The 20,762-nt window shown below is 50.8% G+C and overlaps 7 protein-coding genes across 7 annotated transcripts; 5 read left to right on the top strand and 2 right to left on the bottom strand.

Annotated features, from left to right (window-relative positions):
• Positions 1 to 862: 862 nt before the first annotated feature.
• T310_2969 (uncharacterized protein) lies at positions 863 to 1,746 on the top strand (the record flags this gene model as incomplete). The annotated part of the gene is made up of 4 exons (XM_013474165.1): positions 863 to 1,004; positions 1,071 to 1,252; positions 1,361 to 1,557; positions 1,683 to 1,746. 4 exons carry the CDS (start codon positions 863 to 865, stop codon positions 1,744 to 1,746), a joined length of 585 nt encoding a protein of 194 aa, XP_013329619.1.
• Positions 1,747 to 1,887: 141 nt separating this feature from the next.
• Positions 1,888 to 2,343, bottom strand: T310_2968 (uncharacterized protein; the record flags this gene model as incomplete). The annotated part of the gene is made up of 2 exons (XM_013474164.1): positions 1,888 to 1,931; positions 2,115 to 2,343. 2 exons carry the CDS (start codon positions 2,341 to 2,343, stop codon positions 1,888 to 1,890), a joined length of 273 nt encoding a protein of 90 aa, XP_013329618.1.
• A 3,089-nt stretch (positions 2,344 to 5,432) lies between these two features.
• T310_2967 (G protein-coupled receptor GprD) lies at positions 5,433 to 6,800 on the top strand (the record flags this gene model as incomplete). The annotated part of the gene is made up of 2 exons (XM_013474163.1): positions 5,433 to 6,023; positions 6,087 to 6,800. 2 exons carry the CDS (start codon positions 5,433 to 5,435, stop codon positions 6,798 to 6,800), a joined length of 1,305 nt encoding a protein of 434 aa, XP_013329617.1.
• Positions 6,801 to 7,911: 1,111 nt separating this feature from the next.
• Positions 7,912 to 9,180, bottom strand: T310_2966 (5-oxoprolinase (ATP-hydrolyzing); the record flags this gene model as incomplete). Its single annotated transcript, XM_013474162.1, has 3 exons — positions 7,912 to 8,283; positions 8,358 to 9,078; positions 9,125 to 9,180. 3 exons carry the CDS (start codon positions 9,178 to 9,180, stop codon positions 7,912 to 7,914), a joined length of 1,149 nt encoding a protein of 382 aa, XP_013329616.1.
• Positions 9,181 to 9,820: 640 nt separating this feature from the next.
• On the top strand, positions 9,821 to 11,602 carry T310_2965 (Allantoate permease; the record flags this gene model as incomplete). Its single annotated transcript, XM_013474161.1, has 4 exons — positions 9,821 to 10,080; positions 10,146 to 10,234; positions 10,362 to 10,958; positions 11,178 to 11,602. 4 exons carry the CDS (start codon positions 9,821 to 9,823, stop codon positions 11,600 to 11,602), a joined length of 1,371 nt encoding a protein of 456 aa, XP_013329615.1.
• A 2,054-nt stretch (positions 11,603 to 13,656) lies between these two features.
• T310_2964 (Fructosyl amino acid oxidasesarcosine oxidase) lies at positions 13,657 to 15,168 on the top strand (the record flags this gene model as incomplete). Its single annotated transcript, XM_013474160.1, has 3 exons — positions 13,657 to 13,828; positions 13,935 to 14,841; positions 14,892 to 15,168. 3 exons carry the CDS (start codon positions 13,657 to 13,659, stop codon positions 15,166 to 15,168), a joined length of 1,356 nt encoding a protein of 451 aa, XP_013329614.1.
• A 996-nt stretch (positions 15,169 to 16,164) lies between these two features.
• T310_2963 (uncharacterized protein) lies at positions 16,165 to 19,853 on the top strand (the record flags this gene model as incomplete). The annotated part of the gene is made up of 7 exons (XM_013474159.1): positions 16,165 to 16,906; positions 17,018 to 17,175; positions 17,229 to 17,926; positions 17,966 to 18,200; positions 18,551 to 18,755; positions 18,836 to 18,867; positions 18,930 to 19,853. The coding sequence occupies 7 exons, from the start codon at positions 16,165 to 16,167 to the stop codon at positions 19,851 to 19,853; spliced, it is 2,994 nt and encodes a 997-aa protein (XP_013329613.1).
• Positions 19,854 to 20,762: the final 909 nt, after the last annotated feature.

Raw genomic sequence — 20,762 nt, 5'->3', positions numbered from 1 at the left:
AAGAAGGGATAGATCGTGTACGAAGAGCTAATGAAGAGGAGAGTAGGGTGGTTGAGGTTACTGAGGAAAGACCACAAAAACGTGCTGCACGTCAGTGCAGTATATGTGGAACAGTTGGGCATACTGCCCGTACATGCTCCCAGCGTACAAGAAATAGTTCTTAATGTAATTAGATGATTTCTCTATATAGTTGTGGTGAAATTTGACTGTGAAGCTGTATGATGGTGGGGAAGTGTCCGACTAGGCCATTTGTCCGACTAGGTTATAGATCACGTTACCCTTTTTGCAACATGCTTACATAAAATATACGCACACGCATAATGCTTTGAAACATTTCCGCGGCCCAGTTGTTTGTTTCTCAATGCGTTGGGGCAGCCTGTATATAGTGAGGGGTCAGAGTGGGTAAGTAATTACTGTGGATATTCTGGCAGCGACACCAAAGACGCCATGTCGTATAATGCGCACCTGTGGTGCCAGCATGGTCTTTCCAGAAGACTCCGCCGTAATCCTGGACGCTGATCATGTCGATCTTGTACTGCGTATACTTTGCTGGTCCTTTACACTGCTGCCTACAGTAGCTTCAGGTTGCAGTCTGCCATACACAGTGTGTGTATAGCACGTTCCTCCGACCCACTCGGTGTTGTTTCGATGGTCCACACCAGCCACATCGATAGGGCCAACAATCATCTCTCCACTCGATAACGAGTCTAGCTTCATTTTTGAGGGGCAGTATGGAGGGGTCTTTGTTGTCAGATTGTCAGTATAAATAAAACCGCTTGGCTGGCTTAAGTGCTCACACCAAATTTCCAAACTCTGGCTTTTTACATCCACTGCCTACTGCTCCATCTTCACCACCATCAAAATGTCCTTCCATCTTACTTCCGAGGACATCCATCTCGAATTTGCCGATGACAGCACCTGGCTGGTCGCGCAGGTCAAGGATGCTCATGGTCGCTTCCATCACAACCGTGTCAGACTAGACAAGCACATTGGAAACAGCGATGGTGAGCCTGCAGTGTCCTGCTTCTGTCACGCTGCCAGAAAGAGAATATATTTCTAACTTCCGCTAGGCTGGTTTATCTGGGGCGGAGAGAACTTCACTCGCAGCGCTCGTGACATTCGACTGGAGCATGGCCCCAGGGGACCGAAACTCACTGCTGAGCTGCCCATGATCAACGGGGGTTTCAGAGAGCGCCAGGGCATCGACTTGGCCGATAGGATTGAGAACCGGGATGGTCACCTTGTGTACCTGGTGAGTTGCACCTGACGGAGGTTAAATGGAAATTTAGACTAACATACATCGATCGCTAGGGATGATTGAGTCACGTTGTATGAATGGCATGTTGTAGCTCTGAGATAGGAATATAGAACATTCACCAGTGTTTTCATTTCATTCTCTTTCTACCTTCCCTTGCCCTACTTCTTGCCATCTCTACACAGTAATACCTTGAGGACTTTCTCCGCAGAGCTGAATGACAAAGGACGCCCAATCGAGCTGCGATTACTGGTGGTTCCCCTAACTATCCAGTGTTTGTGGCTAGAGCACGCATTGCAAGTGTAAGTTAATATTATTTTAGTGCCTATTGTTTATGTGTCTATACCCAGCAATAGTTAAAATGCTGGATCATATACAACGCAAAATGTTTTCAGCCTTACTGTTTGCATGTAAAATCAGAATATAGCTTAACGTCACAAACATCCGGATCCGTTGAAGGCAAGCAGGCCATAGATGTCACATATCTATAGAATCCTCAATATAAGATGTTCTTTCTACAATTTTATTGACGCCTTACCCTTTGAAGTACATATTTGTCTCTTACGAGGTAACTCCATTTATTGGCCTTTTTCAAAAATTGATATGGTAGTTGAGAAATGAAACTCTTATCGTCATTTCTCGACCTTGTACCCAAATGAGTTCGCCTGCCAGCTTCCTATGATGATGTCTATGCGTATATAAAAACTATAACAAGATACCTCATCACTATAATGGCACGACGATTACGGGCTCTATTGATTAAGAATCCCAAATTGACGCGCTAGATAAGGCCATGATATATGACAGTGCTCTGATCTCGGGTTGGTTACCCGGTATTACTCAGATTTAACACCCTCACCAGACTCATTATCGACATCATCTCTTCTCCACATGCAGATGTCATCATCTAGGAGCTGTTCGCGGAGGTAATCCACATTCTGGAAGAAAATGGCGCATTGACAAAGGACGGTCTGGCAAGGATAATTCGCATCGACAACGTCATTTAGAGAGCACAAGGATTGACGGGACACTGAGCTGTGGTCTGAAGAGAGTGTACATGGATGATCATCCTCGAGAACGGAGTACATGTTTTAATGGGGAGTCATGTGCCTGCATGACTATACAACATCCATCATGATGTAGCTAATTTCGAAAATCCAGATGTATATATATATGAAGCATTCAGAGTATGAATTAGCCAGGCAGAATATTGCAGACAGTTCCTCTCCAAAAGCGCAAGACGCTGGTATGACAGAGAAAGACCGGTCTTTATAAATCCTCGCAAGCAGAAAACGTTCCATTGTGACCTATGCCCCCAATATCCTCGGCTTCGGCTACAGCGTAGCGCACATCTCAACCTTCTGAATTGAACTATTGGAGTAGAAGGAAATGAAGGAGATCAAAAATATACCAGCGAAAATATATCTACTTGTATGGAGGCCTAGAAAATGTTCATCATAGGTTCTGCCATTGCCAACATTGTAATCCGGAAGCCTGCAGTAGCTGCTTGAAAGAATACTGTTCGAAAATAATGCCATTGCCAATACAGCAATTTTTCTCTAAACAGAACTAAATCAGTCTGTCATTTTTTGGTTAATGCGACTTTCTCTTCTATCACGCTTGACCAATAACAAAAAGTAAAAAAAAAGGTGCAGAGCTGCTCGTCTTGAATATATATCAGGATTTATTTCCTTCTCCAACTCTCATTCGGTCGTTCCTACACGCCTGTTCAAATCTTCGAGCCAAGCATTTATTTACATGTCCTACTGTCCAACATCGGCGAATCGCTCCCTCGACCCTAACCACATTGATCCATCCTGGTCTGTTATTGGGACTGTGGTCTGCTGAGCATTAATATTATCTTACAACTCAAACCAAACCTAGTTGATGTTTTGCAATTAGGTAACGACAGGTCTACGATCTCGAAGAGCCTGTAGGATATGTGGGATATAGATAATGCTGCCAGTCACCGGCATCCATCTCCCTTGGTGCCTCAGGTATGATAAGTGATTGGTTCTTGGCGCCATTTGTGACTATGGACACCCGCGCGCCTATTTTCCATCCCCAGATATACCCCCTTGTTTTTTTTTTACGTATTTAGTTACTAGATAGGATAAGAAAAGGCTCTACTCTCTACAGTGCCAGTCCTATAATCCAGCAACAGCGAAGACTACGTCAACAAAGCAGCTCCTCCGATCACAATTCACATTCTGCAAACCAATGAAACTATAATCAACCGAGGCAGTAGTCTTGAATCTCATCATCTGAAAGCGGTAAAAGGTCCATCAGCTGGAGCAACGTACTCTGTACAGAGTATATCCCGTTGAAACTCCGTTAAGATCGCCAGCTTTCCATGGTACAAGTTGATATAGTGTTGATCACCAACCCCCTTTTTATTTTATCCACTCCGCTGCCAAATTTTACTTTTGGTTAAAGCTCCGAAAGGATATTTCCACTAACAAACTAAAAAAGAAAAAAATATATATACACATATACTAGTGAATGGGGAATTTAATTGCAATGAATTGAATTCCAAATTTTCTATATACAAGAGAAACGATATTATGACCCAAAACGACGAAAACTTGAAGCCATAATTGCCATATAAAAATTTTCTACATACACTAAAGCAGGTGTTGAGCGATGTCGGCTTAATTAACCATACTCTGTTAGTAAATCTGCACTCTAGTTCGTTAGGCTTAGCGCATTTCAGGCATTGCATCTCAACATTAGGCTGAATATTTCAACTTATATGCATGTAGTGATGGCGAGTAACACCCAATTCAGGCACCAAATCCATGCGAAAGGCGAAAAGCCCCATACTCTAGTCGTCTCAGTATGGTTTGACTACTAACTAGTCCGGAGTAATTACTCCGTACTCCGTTCTCCGTATTTTGTGTGGGAATACGAGGTTGGAAACTTAATTTAACCGAAGAAAAAGGAAAGGAGTGTGGAGATCGTCACAGATCCGCTAAGAAAGAAGCGAAAGCTCGAACGCATGTCATGGCAATCGAGTTTGTCGTCTCCTATCCATATCAATCCCCAAGTTCGGTGAAGGGTCTCGCTCGGTTCTTCACCGAGCCCTGATGCGGAAAACGGAGATGCTTTAAATGAATGCCTGAGTTTAAAACTAAACTCATCTCCACCCCCGCCAGTATCTACCTCGTGCTTCAAAATTGGGTGTCGTTTGGTTCGGTTGCATGTACTCAATTTGTTCGCGATCCAGGTACCCTGTAGTACGGCGTAGACGGTCCGTTACTACTGCTGTCATGGTAGATCGAGTGTAATATCGTCATCCTTTTTTTTTCAGAGGTTTATGATGATTGCGATTTCTGCTTTCAGAACGATTGTCTATAGGGAGGGTTTTCGGCTAGGATAGGGCTCGTGCCAGCCGAGGTCGATAAGGGGAGATATGGTGGATCACCCTCGCCAAGAGGGAAAAGAATCCTCGCTAGCATTCTATGGTCGAGAGGTCAGCCCTTCGATTTTCTGGTACACTAAGAGCTGACATACCGATAGTTTGGGCCAGCAAAGTTTGTTTACCCTGAAGTTGGAACCAGCATGACGGCCAAGTTCCGTGATATCGACGCAGAATAGTCAGCAGTTGCTTCGATTCTGCTTCACCTCGTCATCCTTGTTAATATGACCACCATGTCTGCAATGCGAAATTTGCATCTGGCTCCTCAGATGCCTAACAGGCTAACAGCATCTCCTTTCCCCCGAGATCCACTCTAATATGACATACGTGGAGAACGCACCGTTGCGGCGCTTTAGACGCACGTCCAGCCAACCTTGTTCCGCTCGCATCCAATCAGTTCTGCTGTCACTCCAGCTGGCTGCACGAGAAATAGACTTGCTGGGCAATGCAGGCCCTATGGAGGCGACGCGAATGGAATCTGCAAGCGAAACTAGCCGAAACAAACTCGCGCCACGAGTTTCTCTCCGAGCCGCAACGCCTGGGACGGTTTCTGGGGCACATGCTCCTTCTCCAGCTGTCTGTCGCCAGGGGAAATCATAAGAAAAGGGATGGGGAAGAGCTATATTGTCCTCGTCTCCCCGGCGTGGGGCATGCATGTCATGTCAGTGATGGACCGACACTGAGGACTCGCCCTCAGATCCACGGCCTTGCGAATCCCTGGCGTTGCGACGATATCCTGCGGAAACGAGATGAGAAATAATGACCAGGCTCATGCAGATTCTGCGCTTCGTCCACGGCGACTATGCTCTGCAACACCATCTCGCAGCTCGGCAAAGCACTCTCGATCCCAGCTCGCAGGACCTTATCGTGGATGACGCGCAGAAACAGCGGTTTCTCGCCATCGGCATCGTGGCGCTCATCTCGGCGGTAGCAACCCTGTGCCTGCTGTCCTTCCTGCTCTACCGGATTGTCTTCTGGAGGAACTACTACAAGCGTCCGCTCACCCAGAACCAGTATGTCTTGCTCATCTTCAACCTCATCCTGGCCGACTTCCAGCAGGCGCTCGGCTTCATGATATGCCTCGTCTGGGTGTCGACAGGCTTCGTCCAGCACCAGACGGCTGCTTGCAATCTTCAGGGCTGGTTGGTGCAGACTGGCGATCCGGCGAGCGGATTGTTCGTGCTGGCCATTGCCATCCATACGTGTGCGGTCGTCCTGCGAGGACGACAACTCCCACATGGTGTCTTCGTCGGCTGCATCATTGCGCTGTGGGCATTCGTCCTGGTTCTGGGGTTCATCCCAGTGGGATTGTTTGGCAGTAACACGTTTGTCGTCTCCGAAGCAGGCTGGGTGAGTCCCCAAAGACTACTGCAGAAGCTTTCAGCAACGTCACCGAGCTAACAGTCTGCTTAGTGCTGGCTTAGTCGCGAACACGAGACCGTCCGGCTCTGGGACCATTACGTGTGGATTTTCCTCTCCGAATTCGGCACCGTCGTGCTGTACGGCATCATGTTCTTCTACCTGCGCCGCCGCATGATGCAGGCGAAGATCGTCCACCGCGGTCAGGAAGAGAACCTCAAGCGCCTCAACCGCGTCGTCATCTACATGGTTGTCTATCCAGTCATTTACGTGATTCTCTCCCTCCCCTTAGCCGCGGGCCGCATGTCCGTCGCGAGACACGTCGTCCCCAGTCGGTCTTATTTCGCCCTTGCTGGCGCCATGATGGCGCTGTCCGGCTTCGTCGATGTGCTCGTGTACACGTTGACGCGCAGACATCTGCTCCTCGAGACCGAACAGAGCACTACCGACCGTCACTACGCGTACTCGGAGTCGAACCATGCCTACCAGACGCAGGTCAGCACGACCATTGGAGCTACGAGCAAGAAGCGTCCCGGCATCGCCTCCCGTTTCCGTCGCGACGTCAAAGCCTCTGCCACCATTACCTCCGTCAACGACGACCGAGACGCCTCGACCGACGACATCGTCCGCAAGGGGGATATGGAATTGTCCGAAATGGCGCCGCCGGGGATTTATCAGGAGACGACGATTGAAATAACCCATCACCCGGTCGAGCCGGAGGAGCCGTCGGACAAGAAGGCCCGCAGCAGCGGCTTAGCTGAGAGGTGAACTAGACTACGCAATTCATATACGCTCGTTGTATATTCCTGCTACGCTAGAAATGGCTTTTAATGGCTCATGACGTGTTTTCATATCACTTTTAATTATATTCCCGTTCTCATTTCATCACGATTGTATATATCCTTCTTTTAATAATTTTTAATATTTTGCTATGACGGCGAGTAAATTTTTTTCTTCAAACATTCACATTAGAGAGGCTTTACAGTATTATGTAAGAGTAACCAATCCTAATATATAACTACTTCAGTAGCCACTGCCTATAATCCCTGGCATTCTGCAACAGAATATACATAGGACTCCTTATACAATGATGATATGCAGCCATGTTTATTATCTGTCAATTTTTCGTCAAGATTGATTTGTACATGTTTAAAGTAGATAATTTTGAACGCCATAACAACACACGGGTGGATGCCGTTCATGTTGTTGGAGGGGCACATGACAATACCTGTGAGATCGATCATATCATCCCTAGATTATTATCTGCAGCTAAATCGCTTGTTGAGCACGTCCAATACCGAGAAGGAACGCGTCCAGATTCCAGGCGAGAGCCGCGAGATAGATGGCGAACTCATCCGAGATCCAAATTGCGACGACAAAACCACACTTCTGGGAACTTTGGCATCGGAGAATACCCGCTCTAATGGAAAATATATAAAATGTCCAGTATTGTGGCCTGTTTTTTTTTCTGGATTGATTTGCTGCGATCACCATCTTCGTATTATTGTATATAAAATGATCTACAGTGCTTGCTTCAGATAGTAAAGTCGGTCCAGAACTTTTGATAACGTCATTGCAAAACCCTGGATCGATTTCATTCAGTTTAGGTAACATTTCTAAGGCTGTAGAATGAAAGTTTGATTCTTTCTCAATCGAACGGCATCTACTCTGAGAAACTGCTCTCTGTATGTAGCATTCAATTGCAGAGGGAATGAATATCTACATAATGAAACAAGGACATCCGTGTCAAATACATCAAGCTCGCCTCCCCTAGCTCTCATTCTGTGTCGCAGCATACTGATGCAGACTCCCCGTCCCTCGCCAATACTGAGGCTGCTTCTTCTGCTCCGGAATTCCAGCCCCCGCCGCCTCTCTCTTCTCAGGAGGCACCCCCCCACCCTCCCCCGCCAGGCGTGTGTATGAACAGCTGCTCGCCACATTTCAGCTGGATGATCCCCTTCCTGCCGACGTTGACCCATCGGTCTCGCCCGTCCGTCAGTTTGAGCAGCGCCAGGTTGCGTCCGCTCTTCCCGGGCCCGCCCCCTGCCATCCTGTACGGCCGATGCACGCGTCGCTCCGAGCTCAGCGAGAAGGTCATCGCCGCGCGGGCTTCGAATGCCCGGATGGCTCCGTCTCCTCCTGGATGCAGGCCCTCGCCGCCGGAGCCGTGGCGGATGGAGAACTGTTTCACCAGAACGGGGTATCGCTTTTCGAGGATCTCGAGGTCGGTGACGCGTGTGTTTGTCATGTTCTGAAGCCACTAATTAGCAGGATATTCGTCTGTCGAGCGATAGTGTCCTTCCAAAGGATCATATCATATCCTACCGTATGCACAGCAGAAACTCCCCGCCACGTCGGTCCTGCACCACTTCCCCCGCAAATCGTCTCGCCGTACATGAAAGTAAAGCCCGCAAAGGGCTCGCCCGGCTTCGCCTTCTCGCCGCCGTACATCTGCACGCTGTTCATGCAGCCCTGGCTGGCGGCACACGTCTCGAACGCCTTGAACACGACGTCCGTCAGCCGCTGGCTGGTTAGCGAGTTTCCCGTATACACGGCTGCGCCGCTAGACGGCGACAACACAGTGTTTGGAGGGATGATGATGTTGATCGGGCTGAGACAGCCCTGGATCAGGGGAATCTCCTCATTGATCATCGCCCGCACTGCGTAGATAATCGCTGAGTAGACAAGGCTGGCTGGCGCGTTGCGGTTGCCGTACGTCTCCGGGTCCGTCCCTGTGAAGTCGAAGTCGGCGCTTCCTGTCTGGCCGTCAATGCGGACTTCGAGATGGATCTCCGTGCCATCGTCAAGATACTCGACTGCCTTGAGCGGCTGGCGACGCTCTTTGGCAACTTTCTTGAGGTAGTTGCGCACAGCCATCTCAGCGGTTTGCTGGATGGCCGCCGTGTAGCGCTGGACGACGCGCGTGCCGTATTCGACGAACAGCTCCTGGATCAGGAGCGAGCCGCGCTGGTTGAGAGCAGCTTGATGACGATGTCCTCGCGGGCGGGGACGATGCCGATGCAGTCGCAGAACGTGCCTCCTCGATCTGACGAATGTCAGTAAAGGCTTCAGATGAGACAATGGTCTAAAACAAAGCGATGTAGATTCTGATCTTCTGGTCGTCCTTGTCAGAGTTGAGGAACGGCATGGCGGTGTCAGAATTGGAACATCCAGGAATTACGGCGTATGGATATTGGAGATAAGCGTCTGATAGATGCTATCTCTGACCAGGCTTGTCCAGGCCAATACTGCCCTTAAATCTGTTTTCTTGTCGCACATCAGCTGTTCGTCTCTCAGTCGGGTCGTTGGGGACGTGACTTGAAGATCGTGTTCCGTCGTCGTTCTCCGACAGCACTGGGTCTTCATCCCCGCACGAAGACAGGCGACTTTCTTGCCAGTCTGGTCACAAAGCAGAAATTGACAACTAGTGAGCATGCAATCAGCGATACCCCACTTACATGGCTGCTAGGATCGAGCTAGCTCTGACTGTCAGTAGCTTGCAAGACGATAGTCATCGGACGACACCGATAGCGCAGATAAGTGCCGGCGAACGACGACGATAGCTTTACTAGACGATGCCATCCGGCTATGGCGGTGCCTCCTGGTTAAAACTCGATCGGTCATCACCGGTGTAGGTATTCAACCAGCATCCATGAATTAATACGAAGCTTGCCTCGTTGGCATTATTTGTCTGTTGACTCCGACGGCATTGAGTCCGAGTCGATCGATCCATCAACCACTGTCTGAATCCGTACTGCACCTCGCATTTGTTTTGATATCACACAATAATGAACTCCGAAGATCCTAAAAAGTTGCACGACCTCGCCATGAAAGGCAACCAGGCTCCTGCAGTGGAGATCGGGGCGGGTCAGTCATACGACACCGCCGACGAGAGAGATGTCGACATCGCAGCGAGGATCCTGGCTACTGCTGATCATGAGGGGTCCATAACGCAAGAAGAGATGGACGCCGTGCGATGGAAGATCGACCGGCATATGGTGCCGATGCTGTTTGTCTGTCTGCAGCTGTCGGGGTGGGACAAAGTTGTGTATGGCACATGCGATCCAGCATTGTTATAATATCAGCAACATATTTTCTGACTTAGTTCTGTAGAGTCGGCACAGAAGCCATCTATGGCATGATCGATGACTTGGGCCTTAGCGGGTACCAGTACAGCTGGGTTGGGTCGATCATGTACTTCGGTGTGTCTCCTTATCCAAATCCCGCGAAGAAAGAGTTGAGAAAGGGCTAATTGAGTAGCCTTCCTCATTGGAATCTTCCCGACGCTGTGGATGTTGCAGCGCTTCCCCACAGGCAAATACCTCGCAGTCAACATCTTCCTCTGGGGTGTCGTCGAAATGTGCCATGCCGCCTGCACCAACACCTCGTCCATCCTGGTCTGTCGCTTCCTGCTGGGCCTATTCCAGTGCTGCGATCTCCCTGCCATGATCATCATCGCAACCATGTGGTGGCGCAAGTCGGAGCAGCCGGTGCGCAGTGCCATGACTTGCGCTGTGACGTCGTCCATTGGCAATGGGCTCATTTCCTTCGGGTTCGGCCATCTCGAGCATTCTGCCCTGCCGAAGTGGAAGCACATCTTCCTTTCTGTCGGTGGGCTTACCGTCCTTTACGGCGCGCTGATGTTCTTCATCCTCCCGGACAGCCCGGCAGATGCGTCCTGGCTGTCTGAACGTGAGAAAATCGTCGCCATCGAGCGACTGCGCGACGAGAAACTGGGGATCGAGAACAAGCACTGGAAGTGGGAACAGGCCATGGAAGCGGTCACTGACTGGAAGAACTGGATTCTGTGGTTTTTCTTCATTTCCGTCAACATCCCGAACGGCGGGCTCATTTCCTTCAGCACCATCATCATCAACTCGCTGGGTTTTTCGGCGGAGGATTCGTCTCTTATGACAATCCCGACGGGTAAGTCGTCAGGGCCCTTCTTAAGCTGCATGCTGAGGAGTCAGGCGTGGTATCGACCCTCTCGGGGATTTTCTTCAGCTGGCTGGCTGGGAAGACGCGGAAGTATCGTTGGTTGGTGACAGTCGCGAGTCTCATCATTCCTCTTGTCGGGACGATTCTAGTTTACAGTAAGCCCATATCCAATAATAATCATGCTAAGGCAGCGGACTGATCTTCTAGCTCTCCCTCGCACCAACAAAGCCGGCCAACTGATCGGCCTCTACATGCTATACGTATACTGGGCGCCGTACGTATGCGGCCTGGCCCTGTTCCAGGCCAACACGGCTGGACGGTCGAAGAAGACGACTGTCAATGCGATGGACTATTTTGCGTATGCAATTGGCAATATCATCAGTATTCTCCCAGTAAGAAACCATGGTAAGTCCAAGGCTGACGGGTTGCAGGTCCCCAAACCTTCGTGGAGAAGCAGGCACCGAAATACACCGGCGCCATTGTCGCAATGCTCCTCTGCTACTGCCTCTGCATCCTGCTGGCCATCTTCTACGGGCTGGTGTGCAAGTGGGAGAATGTCCAGCGGGACAAGTTGCGTGATGCCATCGGCATCGAGTCTGTTGATGAGCATGAGGCCGACTTTTTGGACCTGACAGACAAGCAGAACAAGAGCTTCCGCTATCTCACTTGATTGGTAGTGCTGTAATTGCGATGGGAAACTTTACGGGTATTTGTGCGTAGCCATGCTGTAACGGGCTAAATATATATAATGGAGTGAAATGTGCAAACACCAACGCACTCTCGATATTCCATGTGTCAGAGCCATACCAATTGAAACACCAATATTCCTCAGGGCACCGGAACGCTCTCGATTCCGTAATCAGGCCGATCTGAACTGGACAGACTCCCAGACAGGACAGGACTGTAGTGCTACATGGCGCTCACAAAGCCTGCCACGACATCTATTCGATAACGCGCAGTTAAGTAGCCGTGAAAAAGATGCGTACTAGCTGATTCATCGGCGCTGGAATAGGCTTTTTTCCCCAGTTACCATGGCCGCCCGGCTAGCACATAATCAAAGAGACCAGCCAACTGCTCACTGGGAAGCAATACAGAGCCTCATCAACCACAAGCGGAGAACAGCTTGATAAATAAAGCAAAGCGACCTGGCTCGAATTCGCAGCTGCGCTTCAACAAGATCCTCTCTATTGCGTCCTTGGATCAATTTAGCTTGCACGAGATAAGTTAGACTGCATCTCTACGAGGCATGACCAAATACCTGACAGTGATAGACCCTTTTCTTTGAAGCCAGTGGTCAATAAACCGGGACTCCGTCCAACCAACCACCCAATCTCAGGCGGACGTAATGCCCCAGTTCAGTGGATCCGTCCTCTTTGATATGCATTTCCTCCATATCTCGGAGGATGTCATCGATATAATCACCTGCACCACTCAGATACAGAATGCGCCCAATTACGCCGTGGTTATTGCTGTATGACATCCGACGTACAAAACATAGATGGTACGTGTCAGGAAGAAATTATCGACCAGGTAATCGGAGAAAGCAGCCAAGCTTGCTTCCAGCGCATTTCCCTGCTCCGTGCCCCGAGAATCCAGATCGATGAAGCGTGACAAGGCCTGAGAATAACTCTGTTCCGGTGCATCTTCTCCCTGGCGCAGTTCCTTCTCGAGGAACAGAAAGAAGCAGCGCAGGAAATCGTCCTTAGCAATGACCGAGTCGTAAACAGCGCGGAGAAGAGTGATCCGTTTGTAATCCTTCGCGTTCGTCGGAGAGGGCTCGTACTGGGCCACGATCCGATTGAAAATATCGACCGCGCGACTCCGTTGGTCTGGCTCCAGAGGTTGGGGCGAAGAAGAAAAGTCGATGACGCCTTCCAACGACGATTGATGCCGGTGGAGAGGCGAGGCCATTACTCCGTACGATGGAGATCACCCAGGAAAACGAGTTGGGGCACACAATTCCAGAGCCGGTCACTTGGACTGCTTCTTCGTGAAATCGAAGCTCGCCATCGAGACGAACATGATGGCAACGCGAGCGAGCTGGAAGCCTCTCGCTGCTCAGGCTGTCTTACGGAGTAGAGGGATGGCAGGAAGGCGAAACGGAGGAGTACGCAGGATGGGCGGTCATCTGACCTGCTTACTCTACGGATGCGGCAGCGGCTGACTAATCGAGGTTGGCGGACTAAATTAGCCGGTCAGATGATTTATTGATCCAGATCACGTGACCAGATGGCTAGATGGAAGAACTGCGGCCTCAAATTCATCGGCATTGCAAAGCGTTCGACACCCCTTTCTGTTCATTCCGTAATGCATTGGGAGCGAAAATGCTGGGAAACTCGAACAGTCATTGCGGCATTTACTCCGCTCCGTGCCACCTACAATGCGTGGCCGGTAGGACACTGTGCCGTTCGTTTGGTCCCATTGACAGCGTCGAATCTATATGCGTTAGTTCACCCATGTTGAGAATTTTTCTTCTGATAGCTCTCCTCTCCTGAACATGTCTACTTGGGCCATGGCATCGACGCGGTGTTCGCCGGTAACGCGCGGTCGGGTTTCCTCCGCAGGCTACCTAGATAGGTAACTTAGCTCCAGCAACCAGATAAATTCAAACGCCATGTCCCTGCTCATTCCGTAGGCAACTCCTATTCTTTCTTCCATTGGAAAGACGAAACATTTTACTATCTCAATGGCCACCTTCCCCTCCACCGTTATCATCGTCGGCGCCGGCATCTTCGGCCTGTCGACCGCCCTCGCCGTCTCCCGCCGCCATCCGGGCTGCAGCGTCACCGTCGTCGATCGCCTGACGCCTCCGGTGGAGGACGGCTCCAGTGTTGATACGACGAGGTGTATCCGGGCAGGTATCTTCTTCTCTCCTCTCCTCTTCTTTTTTTTTCTTCTAAAAAAAAAATATCGCTTTCTACTTTCTATGGTTTCCCATGAAAAATGCTAGTGTACTGTACATAGGCAATGATGCAAGACAACTGCTAAGATGTCCAGACTACGCCGACTCGATATACGCCCAGCTGGCGTCAGACGCACAGAAAAAGATCGAGGCAGACCCCGAGCTGAGCCGGTACTACTTCAAGCAGGGCATGACCTTCGTCTGCGACGGCCAGCCGGGCCGGTTCTTCGACATCTGGAACAAGGGCCTCGAGAACGTGAAGCAAAGCAACTCGTCTGTCGTCGAGATTCCTTCGCCGGAGGACGTGTTCCGGCGCATCCACGGGCAAGACGCTGATCTTGTGCCTGAAGAGCAGCTGGGTCGAGAGCGGAAGTGGAAGGTCGGGTACTGCAATCTCGACGACGCGTTTATCGATGCGGAGGAGTGTGTGCGCATCTACTATGAGCGCTGTTCCCAACAGCCCCATGTTACTTTTCAATGTGGCACGCCGGTCGAGCGCATCGCTATCGCGAATGGACGCGCAACCGGCGTCGTTCTGACAGACGGGACTGTTCTACCGGCAGAGCTGACGCTGGTCGCAGCTGGCGCCTGGTCCAACACGCTGGTCTTCCTCGAGGGACTGGCGTACTCGTCCGCCATTGAGGTGGCATGGCTGAAAGTCACAGAGGAGGAAGCCGACCGGTGGAAGAACATGTCCATCACCACCAACCTCAGCACGGGTTTCAACATCTTCCCCCCGTATCGCGGAGAGATCAAGTGCCTCCGTCGCTCGCCGGGGTACTGCAATACAGAGACCATCCCTCACCCAGAAGATCGATCCAAAACGATAGAGGTGTCTGTTCCCCGGACCATCGTCACCAATCCGGGCGATGTCATCCCTGCAGATGCAGAGGCCGCGCTGAGGGACAACCTGCGAGAACTGATGCCCAGTCTGGCAGACAGGGAGTTTGACCGGACGAAGCTGTGTTGGTCAGTCATCGACGATGCTCTGATGAATTTCAACATGCTGACTGGACCAGGATATCCCAAACCCTGACAGCAGACTTCATCATCGCTCCGCATCCGCGCATCGCCAACTTGCATATCGCAACAGGCGGCTCGGCCCATGCGTGGAAGTTCCTCCCCATCATCGGCGATCTAGTGCTGTACTCGATGGAGGGGCGTCTTGACTCTGAGCTGGCCAAGAAATGGGCCTGGGGGAGAGATGGCATGGATGGGGGAAACGCGCCCCGAATGGATGGTAAAGCACAGGAGCTGCGAGATGTCGTGCGGAGGAATGCAGTTGCAGCTGAATAACAACAGTATTAGGCATGATAGTAGATATAGAAATCGTATATTATCTAGTGTCCATCTCCAACTTGGGATATTTTCAATAATTTCTCTGCCATCTGCCTATAAATACAGTTCCTTGATAAAGTTATGTACAATGTTTATACGGCATATTCAGTTTTGTTCTACATATAATCGATGTTCTGTTGTTGTTGTCGTCTGGCTCAGGATTTTGATAGGGTATGTGCAAAATATATATTACGGGGGCACCTCTCTATATATACCTTTAATAGGGCCATGCGCGACTCCAACATAAAAGATCGTATAAGATTTTTTTCCCATTTAACTACACAACAAATCAACCAATCTGAATTTCAAAGAGTGCTCCTAAATGACCATCCGAGTTGAATGCGTAGCCTACTACCCAATACGGCAATCCTGCGGAAATCCATTAACTAACCGAAGCGGAAGACGCTAAGGCCGTTGATATCAGCAACAGAGACCATTGGCCTTGTCGCTGCGGGGAATGCAACTAGAGGCGCGATAAGCATGGAGAGCACCTGCTATCGTACCATGCCCTACCTAGTAGCTGCTAAGGCAGGTAGGGGTCGATTGACGAGTCTGGTAGTGTTCTCTGGCTTATCGCGCGGACAAGATGCGGGGAAAGCATCCTGGACGGCTTCAGTCTGCACTGAGGTTATGTTGTCCTCTGGGATGCGTTTTTTCTCACCAGCAGTGTGATACCTAGCTGTCATGCCAGCGTCTCGCAGCAGGAATAATCACAGTCATAATAATCACAGCTCGCGAACTCTGGCTCGGTCCAACATCACCGCCTGCATTCGCTGCCGTCGGAGGAAGCAGAAATGCGACCAGAAGCTGCCGGTAGGACAGCCTCCTACTGTTCTTGCAGTTGCATGCTGACGCTCTACAGAGATGCCATTCCTGCGAAAAAGCAGGGGTTGACTGCGTGGGATATGATGCCGTGGCTAAGAGACACGTTCCATGGAGGTATCCTATCCCGCTATGCTTCTTATATTGACTGCTGATGGCCTCAGTTATGTCCACAGCCTCGAAGAGAGGGTCGCGTTTCTCGAACTGAAACTCCAGCGCTATGGCATCCAAGACGTTGAACCAGACTCTCCGGCCTCATTGCAGTCGCATGCAAGCAACCATCCAGCAGATTCACACGCTCAGACAGCGAAATTCTCCCTCAAACAAGACGACAGCGTCATCCGGCCTCTTCTCAACGCCAAAACGAATGGCTCCTCCCGCTCTCTCTCGCAGATGCTCCGTTTCGGCACCCAAGACGACGTCTCCTTCAACAGGCTGCTGTTCGCAGAACTACACAAGACAGAAGCCACTGTCGATCTCGCGCAGGCGTGGGAAGAACCACTCGCAGCGGCAGGAGACGACTACGTGCGGTTTGAAGTGCCGAAAAACCTGGATCCCTCGCCCGTGTCGCTGCCAGAGACACGAGTGGCTGAATACCTGACCAGAGTGTACTTCGAGTTTGCCAACTTCAGCTCCCCCGCGCTGCACGAGCCGACCTTTCGTCGGAAACTCGAATACGCGTATTCCATCGAGGAGCCGGGTCGTGTCAAAGAAGGGGACCGTCACGCCCATCTGGCGTTTTTCTTCTCGTATATGATTTTCGCCATCGCGTTGTTAACTCTGCAAAAGCATGATGCCACCGGAGTTCCGATGTCGCTGTGTGAACGCTATCACGGCGCGGCGCTGCGCTGCCTCGAGCCCATCGGACTGCCGGGTGATCTGGAAGGGGTGCAAGTTCTGCTGCTGATGGCACAGTATTCCTATCTCCACCCCAGCGTGTTTTGCACGTAGAAGACCGTGGGCATGGCGCTGCGACTGGCGGTAGAGCTGGGCCTGCATCAAGATCCGCCTCCAGGCAAAGTCGACCCGTTGACTCTGGACACAAGACGACGCGTCTTCTGGGTCGCCTACTCGATGGACCGGACTGTTGGGACGATCCTGGACAGGCCGTTCTGTCTGTCTGATGGGGCCATCGACACGCAGGTACGTCTTATGTTGTTATTAGACCTGTGGATGCTGATACGAATGAAATCCAGTTCCCTAGCCCAGTCAACGACGACCTCATCACAAGCGAAGGAATCGCCACCGGGGACTCTACCTCACTGGGCAAGAAAGCTTTCAGCATTTACTACTTCCGCTACCGCCAGCTGCAATCCGAGATCCAGGTGACGCTGCGTGAGCGCAAGCCTGCAGCCTATCCTCCGACCAACTACGAGACCTGGCAGCAGGACATGCACCAGCGACTGCTCGACTGGAAGTCATCGACGCCAAAAGACAGCGCACCGAGTAACATCGCTCCGCCGGAGGTCCTCGAGCTGGCATATCACCAAGCTCTGATTGCGCTATACCGCCCCTCACCGAACATTCCAAATCCGTCGGAATCTGCGATGGTGATACTAGCCGACTCTGCGTCCTTCTTCATCAAGCTGTACCGTCGCCTGCACCGCAAAAACAAGCTGCGGCTATTCTGGCAGGCAGTCTACAACCTGTTTGCTGCTGGGACCGCTTTGTTGTACTGCTACTCGCACTCCGCGCAGGTGCGCGAGCGCATGTCCTTTCGGTCACTCGAGACGACTGTTCATTCCTGTTCGGCGGCAATGTGGGCGATGGTCGAGCGGTTTCCTGCTGCGAAGGGGAAACGCGATGCTTTTGACGCGATTGCGTCTGCTGCGTTGGACGCGATTGCATCGACGATGGATAGGCCTGTGGGTATTGCGAGAAGCGAGACGGGGTCGTCGGTCAGCTAGTCCGGTCACTTCAATGGTCCTTCCAGTGCGATAGGAGGAACTGTTGAAAGCTCTGCACCCTGTCCCGGATCTGCAGTCATGACAGGCAGCCAGAATCTGGCTAACGTGGCTGAAAGGACGGCCATGTCAGATCCTGGCGGAGTAGAGAACAACGATTTCATGTCCTGGACGGGCACTGCAGGGGAGCAAATCGCCACAGATGATATATCTCTAGATATGGGCGTGTTTCAGGGCGCAAGCAGTTTTTCGCTCTCTACATGGGTTTGACAGAGTTTGGTAATCATAGCATAATAGCCATTTTCTTGCACGACAGCACTAGGTCAGCGTTATAGGAGAATCATGATAATGACCCAGGTCGTATATATATTCCATGAGCAATGTATTTTCAATCTATAGCATATATCTCGCCGAGTGTAGTTAAATAAGGGAAACCTCAGTAAATTCAACCACCGTTAAATCCATGGAATATACCGGAGATATCAATTTCCGCAACGAACAAGAGTGCGCAATGCCAACATAATCCCTGTGATACCTATGACATCATTTTGCAGGTACTTTTCGGCGTCCATTGGCCTCTCGGCTCTGTTCCTGCCTATCTACTGCAAAGGTAGATTGTACTGGGTGTTGTTAGGGCTATCACGGACGACACCGATGCCGGAGAAGACCGACTGGCCGCAGCGAATCCCGCAATCACTATTCCCGGCATAAAAATAGGAAATCGCGTTTTCTGCGTTGTTATGTTAACGCGATTGATTTCCATACATGAGGAGATGACTGCTGTGGCGTGGAACGTGCTGCAGTTTCTATTTCGATATGGTATCGTGACGAAATTCATATATATCCAAGTCTAATCCCATCCAAGCTCAGGTAATAGCACTTACTTGACTGAGGTATAGAGATTAGCAAGAGTGACCATGATTATAAGACGGTACTATGTAGGAAGAATAAACACCTCTAAGATGAATATGCGATATTGACATTATTAAGTAGATACTGCAGTATATACGCAACCATTTTGCGGATTATCAAAGAAATACAAAGTCGAAACCGCAATTTAGTGACGATGACTCAAATCCGGAAGCTGTCTGCCTCCTCCTCGCTAGTCGCAGTATTCTTTACCGTCCACTCACACAGCTCCTCCTGCTTCCTCTCATCATAGCTTTCGTCACTGGATTTGATCTGCCTCCTCTCCTTGTAATACACGCCGCTGATCCCCTCGACCTCCGGACTGGTCGCCAGCCAGGCCAAGTTCGCACCGGACTCCTACGGCGTATGGATGTTGGGCGTCAGCAGGCAGCGAAGCAGCGGAAGAATGCGAGGCATAACGTGCAGCCAGAGGAACCGCTCGATGGAATTGCCCTCTCGCACCAGCCCTGTCCCTGGCATCAGTCCCGGGTCGAAGGCAACCACCGTCCAGGACTTTTTCGCGCGGGTGATCCGCCGGTGGAGCGCATACGTCTACAGCACGTTCACCAGCTTGCTGGTCAAATACCGCTGGCGACCCGGGTTTCTGGCCGAATCTGGCGTCGGATGGGACAGTTCTTCGGCCGTCGTGTACTTTGCATCTGGCAATCCGGTCTTCTGCGCCGGGTCGTGAGTGCCGCTGGATGTTACCACGATGCGCGCCGTGTCTGCGAAATGCGGCTTGAGGAGCGAGAACAGCAGCGCGTGGCCGACATGGTTGATGGCGAATGTCCGCTCGAAGCCATCGACCGTGTAGCCAACGCCGTCTGGGAATTGCAATCCGGCGTTGAGAAGGAGAGCCTGAATGGGCGGATATTTCTTTGCTTCCCACTCGGCGACGAAGGAGCGGACGGCAGCCAGACTGGAGAGGTCCAGACGCAGGTAGCTGACATTGGCTTGACCAAGCAGACGGTTGATCGCTGCTGCTGCGTCGTGGCGATTAGTGCGTGAGGCCAGCACAATCTGATAGTCAGGGTGTTGACGGGCGATGTTGATGGCACAGTGATAGCCCATCCCGGCTGTGCCGCCGGTGATCAGAACGCTGCGATCCGGCATTGCGAGAATATCCACGAGTCCTTGCGATCAGGTCCGCCAGTGAAGGCTCTTTCGTATTGACCGAGGTCCTATTAATCCTTGCATTTTCGGCGATAGAACAATGTCCGCTACCGGCGTTAAAGACGGACATTGACACTGCCCCGGGGCATCAAGAGAAGTCCAATGGCGCTAGTTTGTTGATCTTTCTTAGCAGCTAGGATTAAATCGGCCGAGTGAGTGTTGTTGGCACTAGAGACGTGCAAAAACGGCCGAATGGGAGCTCACTAGCAGGACAATTTGGATCGGCTCACACGTCAGAGCTGACTTTGCCGTCAAGGTCTGGTTCTAATCATTGCAGAGCCACGCGAGACGAACTAGCTGCAGGGTGTGTTTGTCGAGATGCAGACACAAATGGGTTGCGCGCGACGTGTTAGTTGTTGGATCCGCATTCGTGTTGGCAGACGTAAGATTGGCTATTCCACGTATTGCCTCCAGGCATCACAAGAAACAAATATTAACTGGAATTTCTAGACTGATACTCGTGTTATCTCTCTGCAGTTCGAATGACGCGTAGGTGAGCACCACGACGTATCCTATATATAGTGCAGAAGACTTAGTACTAGGATCAACGTGTGTGTAGCGATCCAATAAAAAATAAAAGATAAGAAGTGATCATGCTATAAAGCCCTGATAAATTACCGCCAACACTACTCCGTATCTACAACAGGAACTGATTGCCAAATACGCACCCTACAACCTGCTTTCACGGCCGAAAGTCATTGACAAAAACATCTCTCGGCTTGCTCAATGTGCTCCGTCCGCGCT

The sequence above is a fragment of the Rasamsonia emersonii genome (genome assembly GCF_000968595.1).
Source record: "Rasamsonia emersonii CBS 393.64 chromosome Unknown ctg1118621760043, whole genome shotgun sequence".
NCBI classification, from domain to species: Eukaryota; Fungi; Ascomycota; class Eurotiomycetes; order Eurotiales; family Trichocomaceae; genus Rasamsonia; species Rasamsonia emersonii.
The sequence above is the reverse complement of the archived record's forward strand: the minus strand, read 5'-3'. Positions and strand labels throughout refer to the sequence as shown.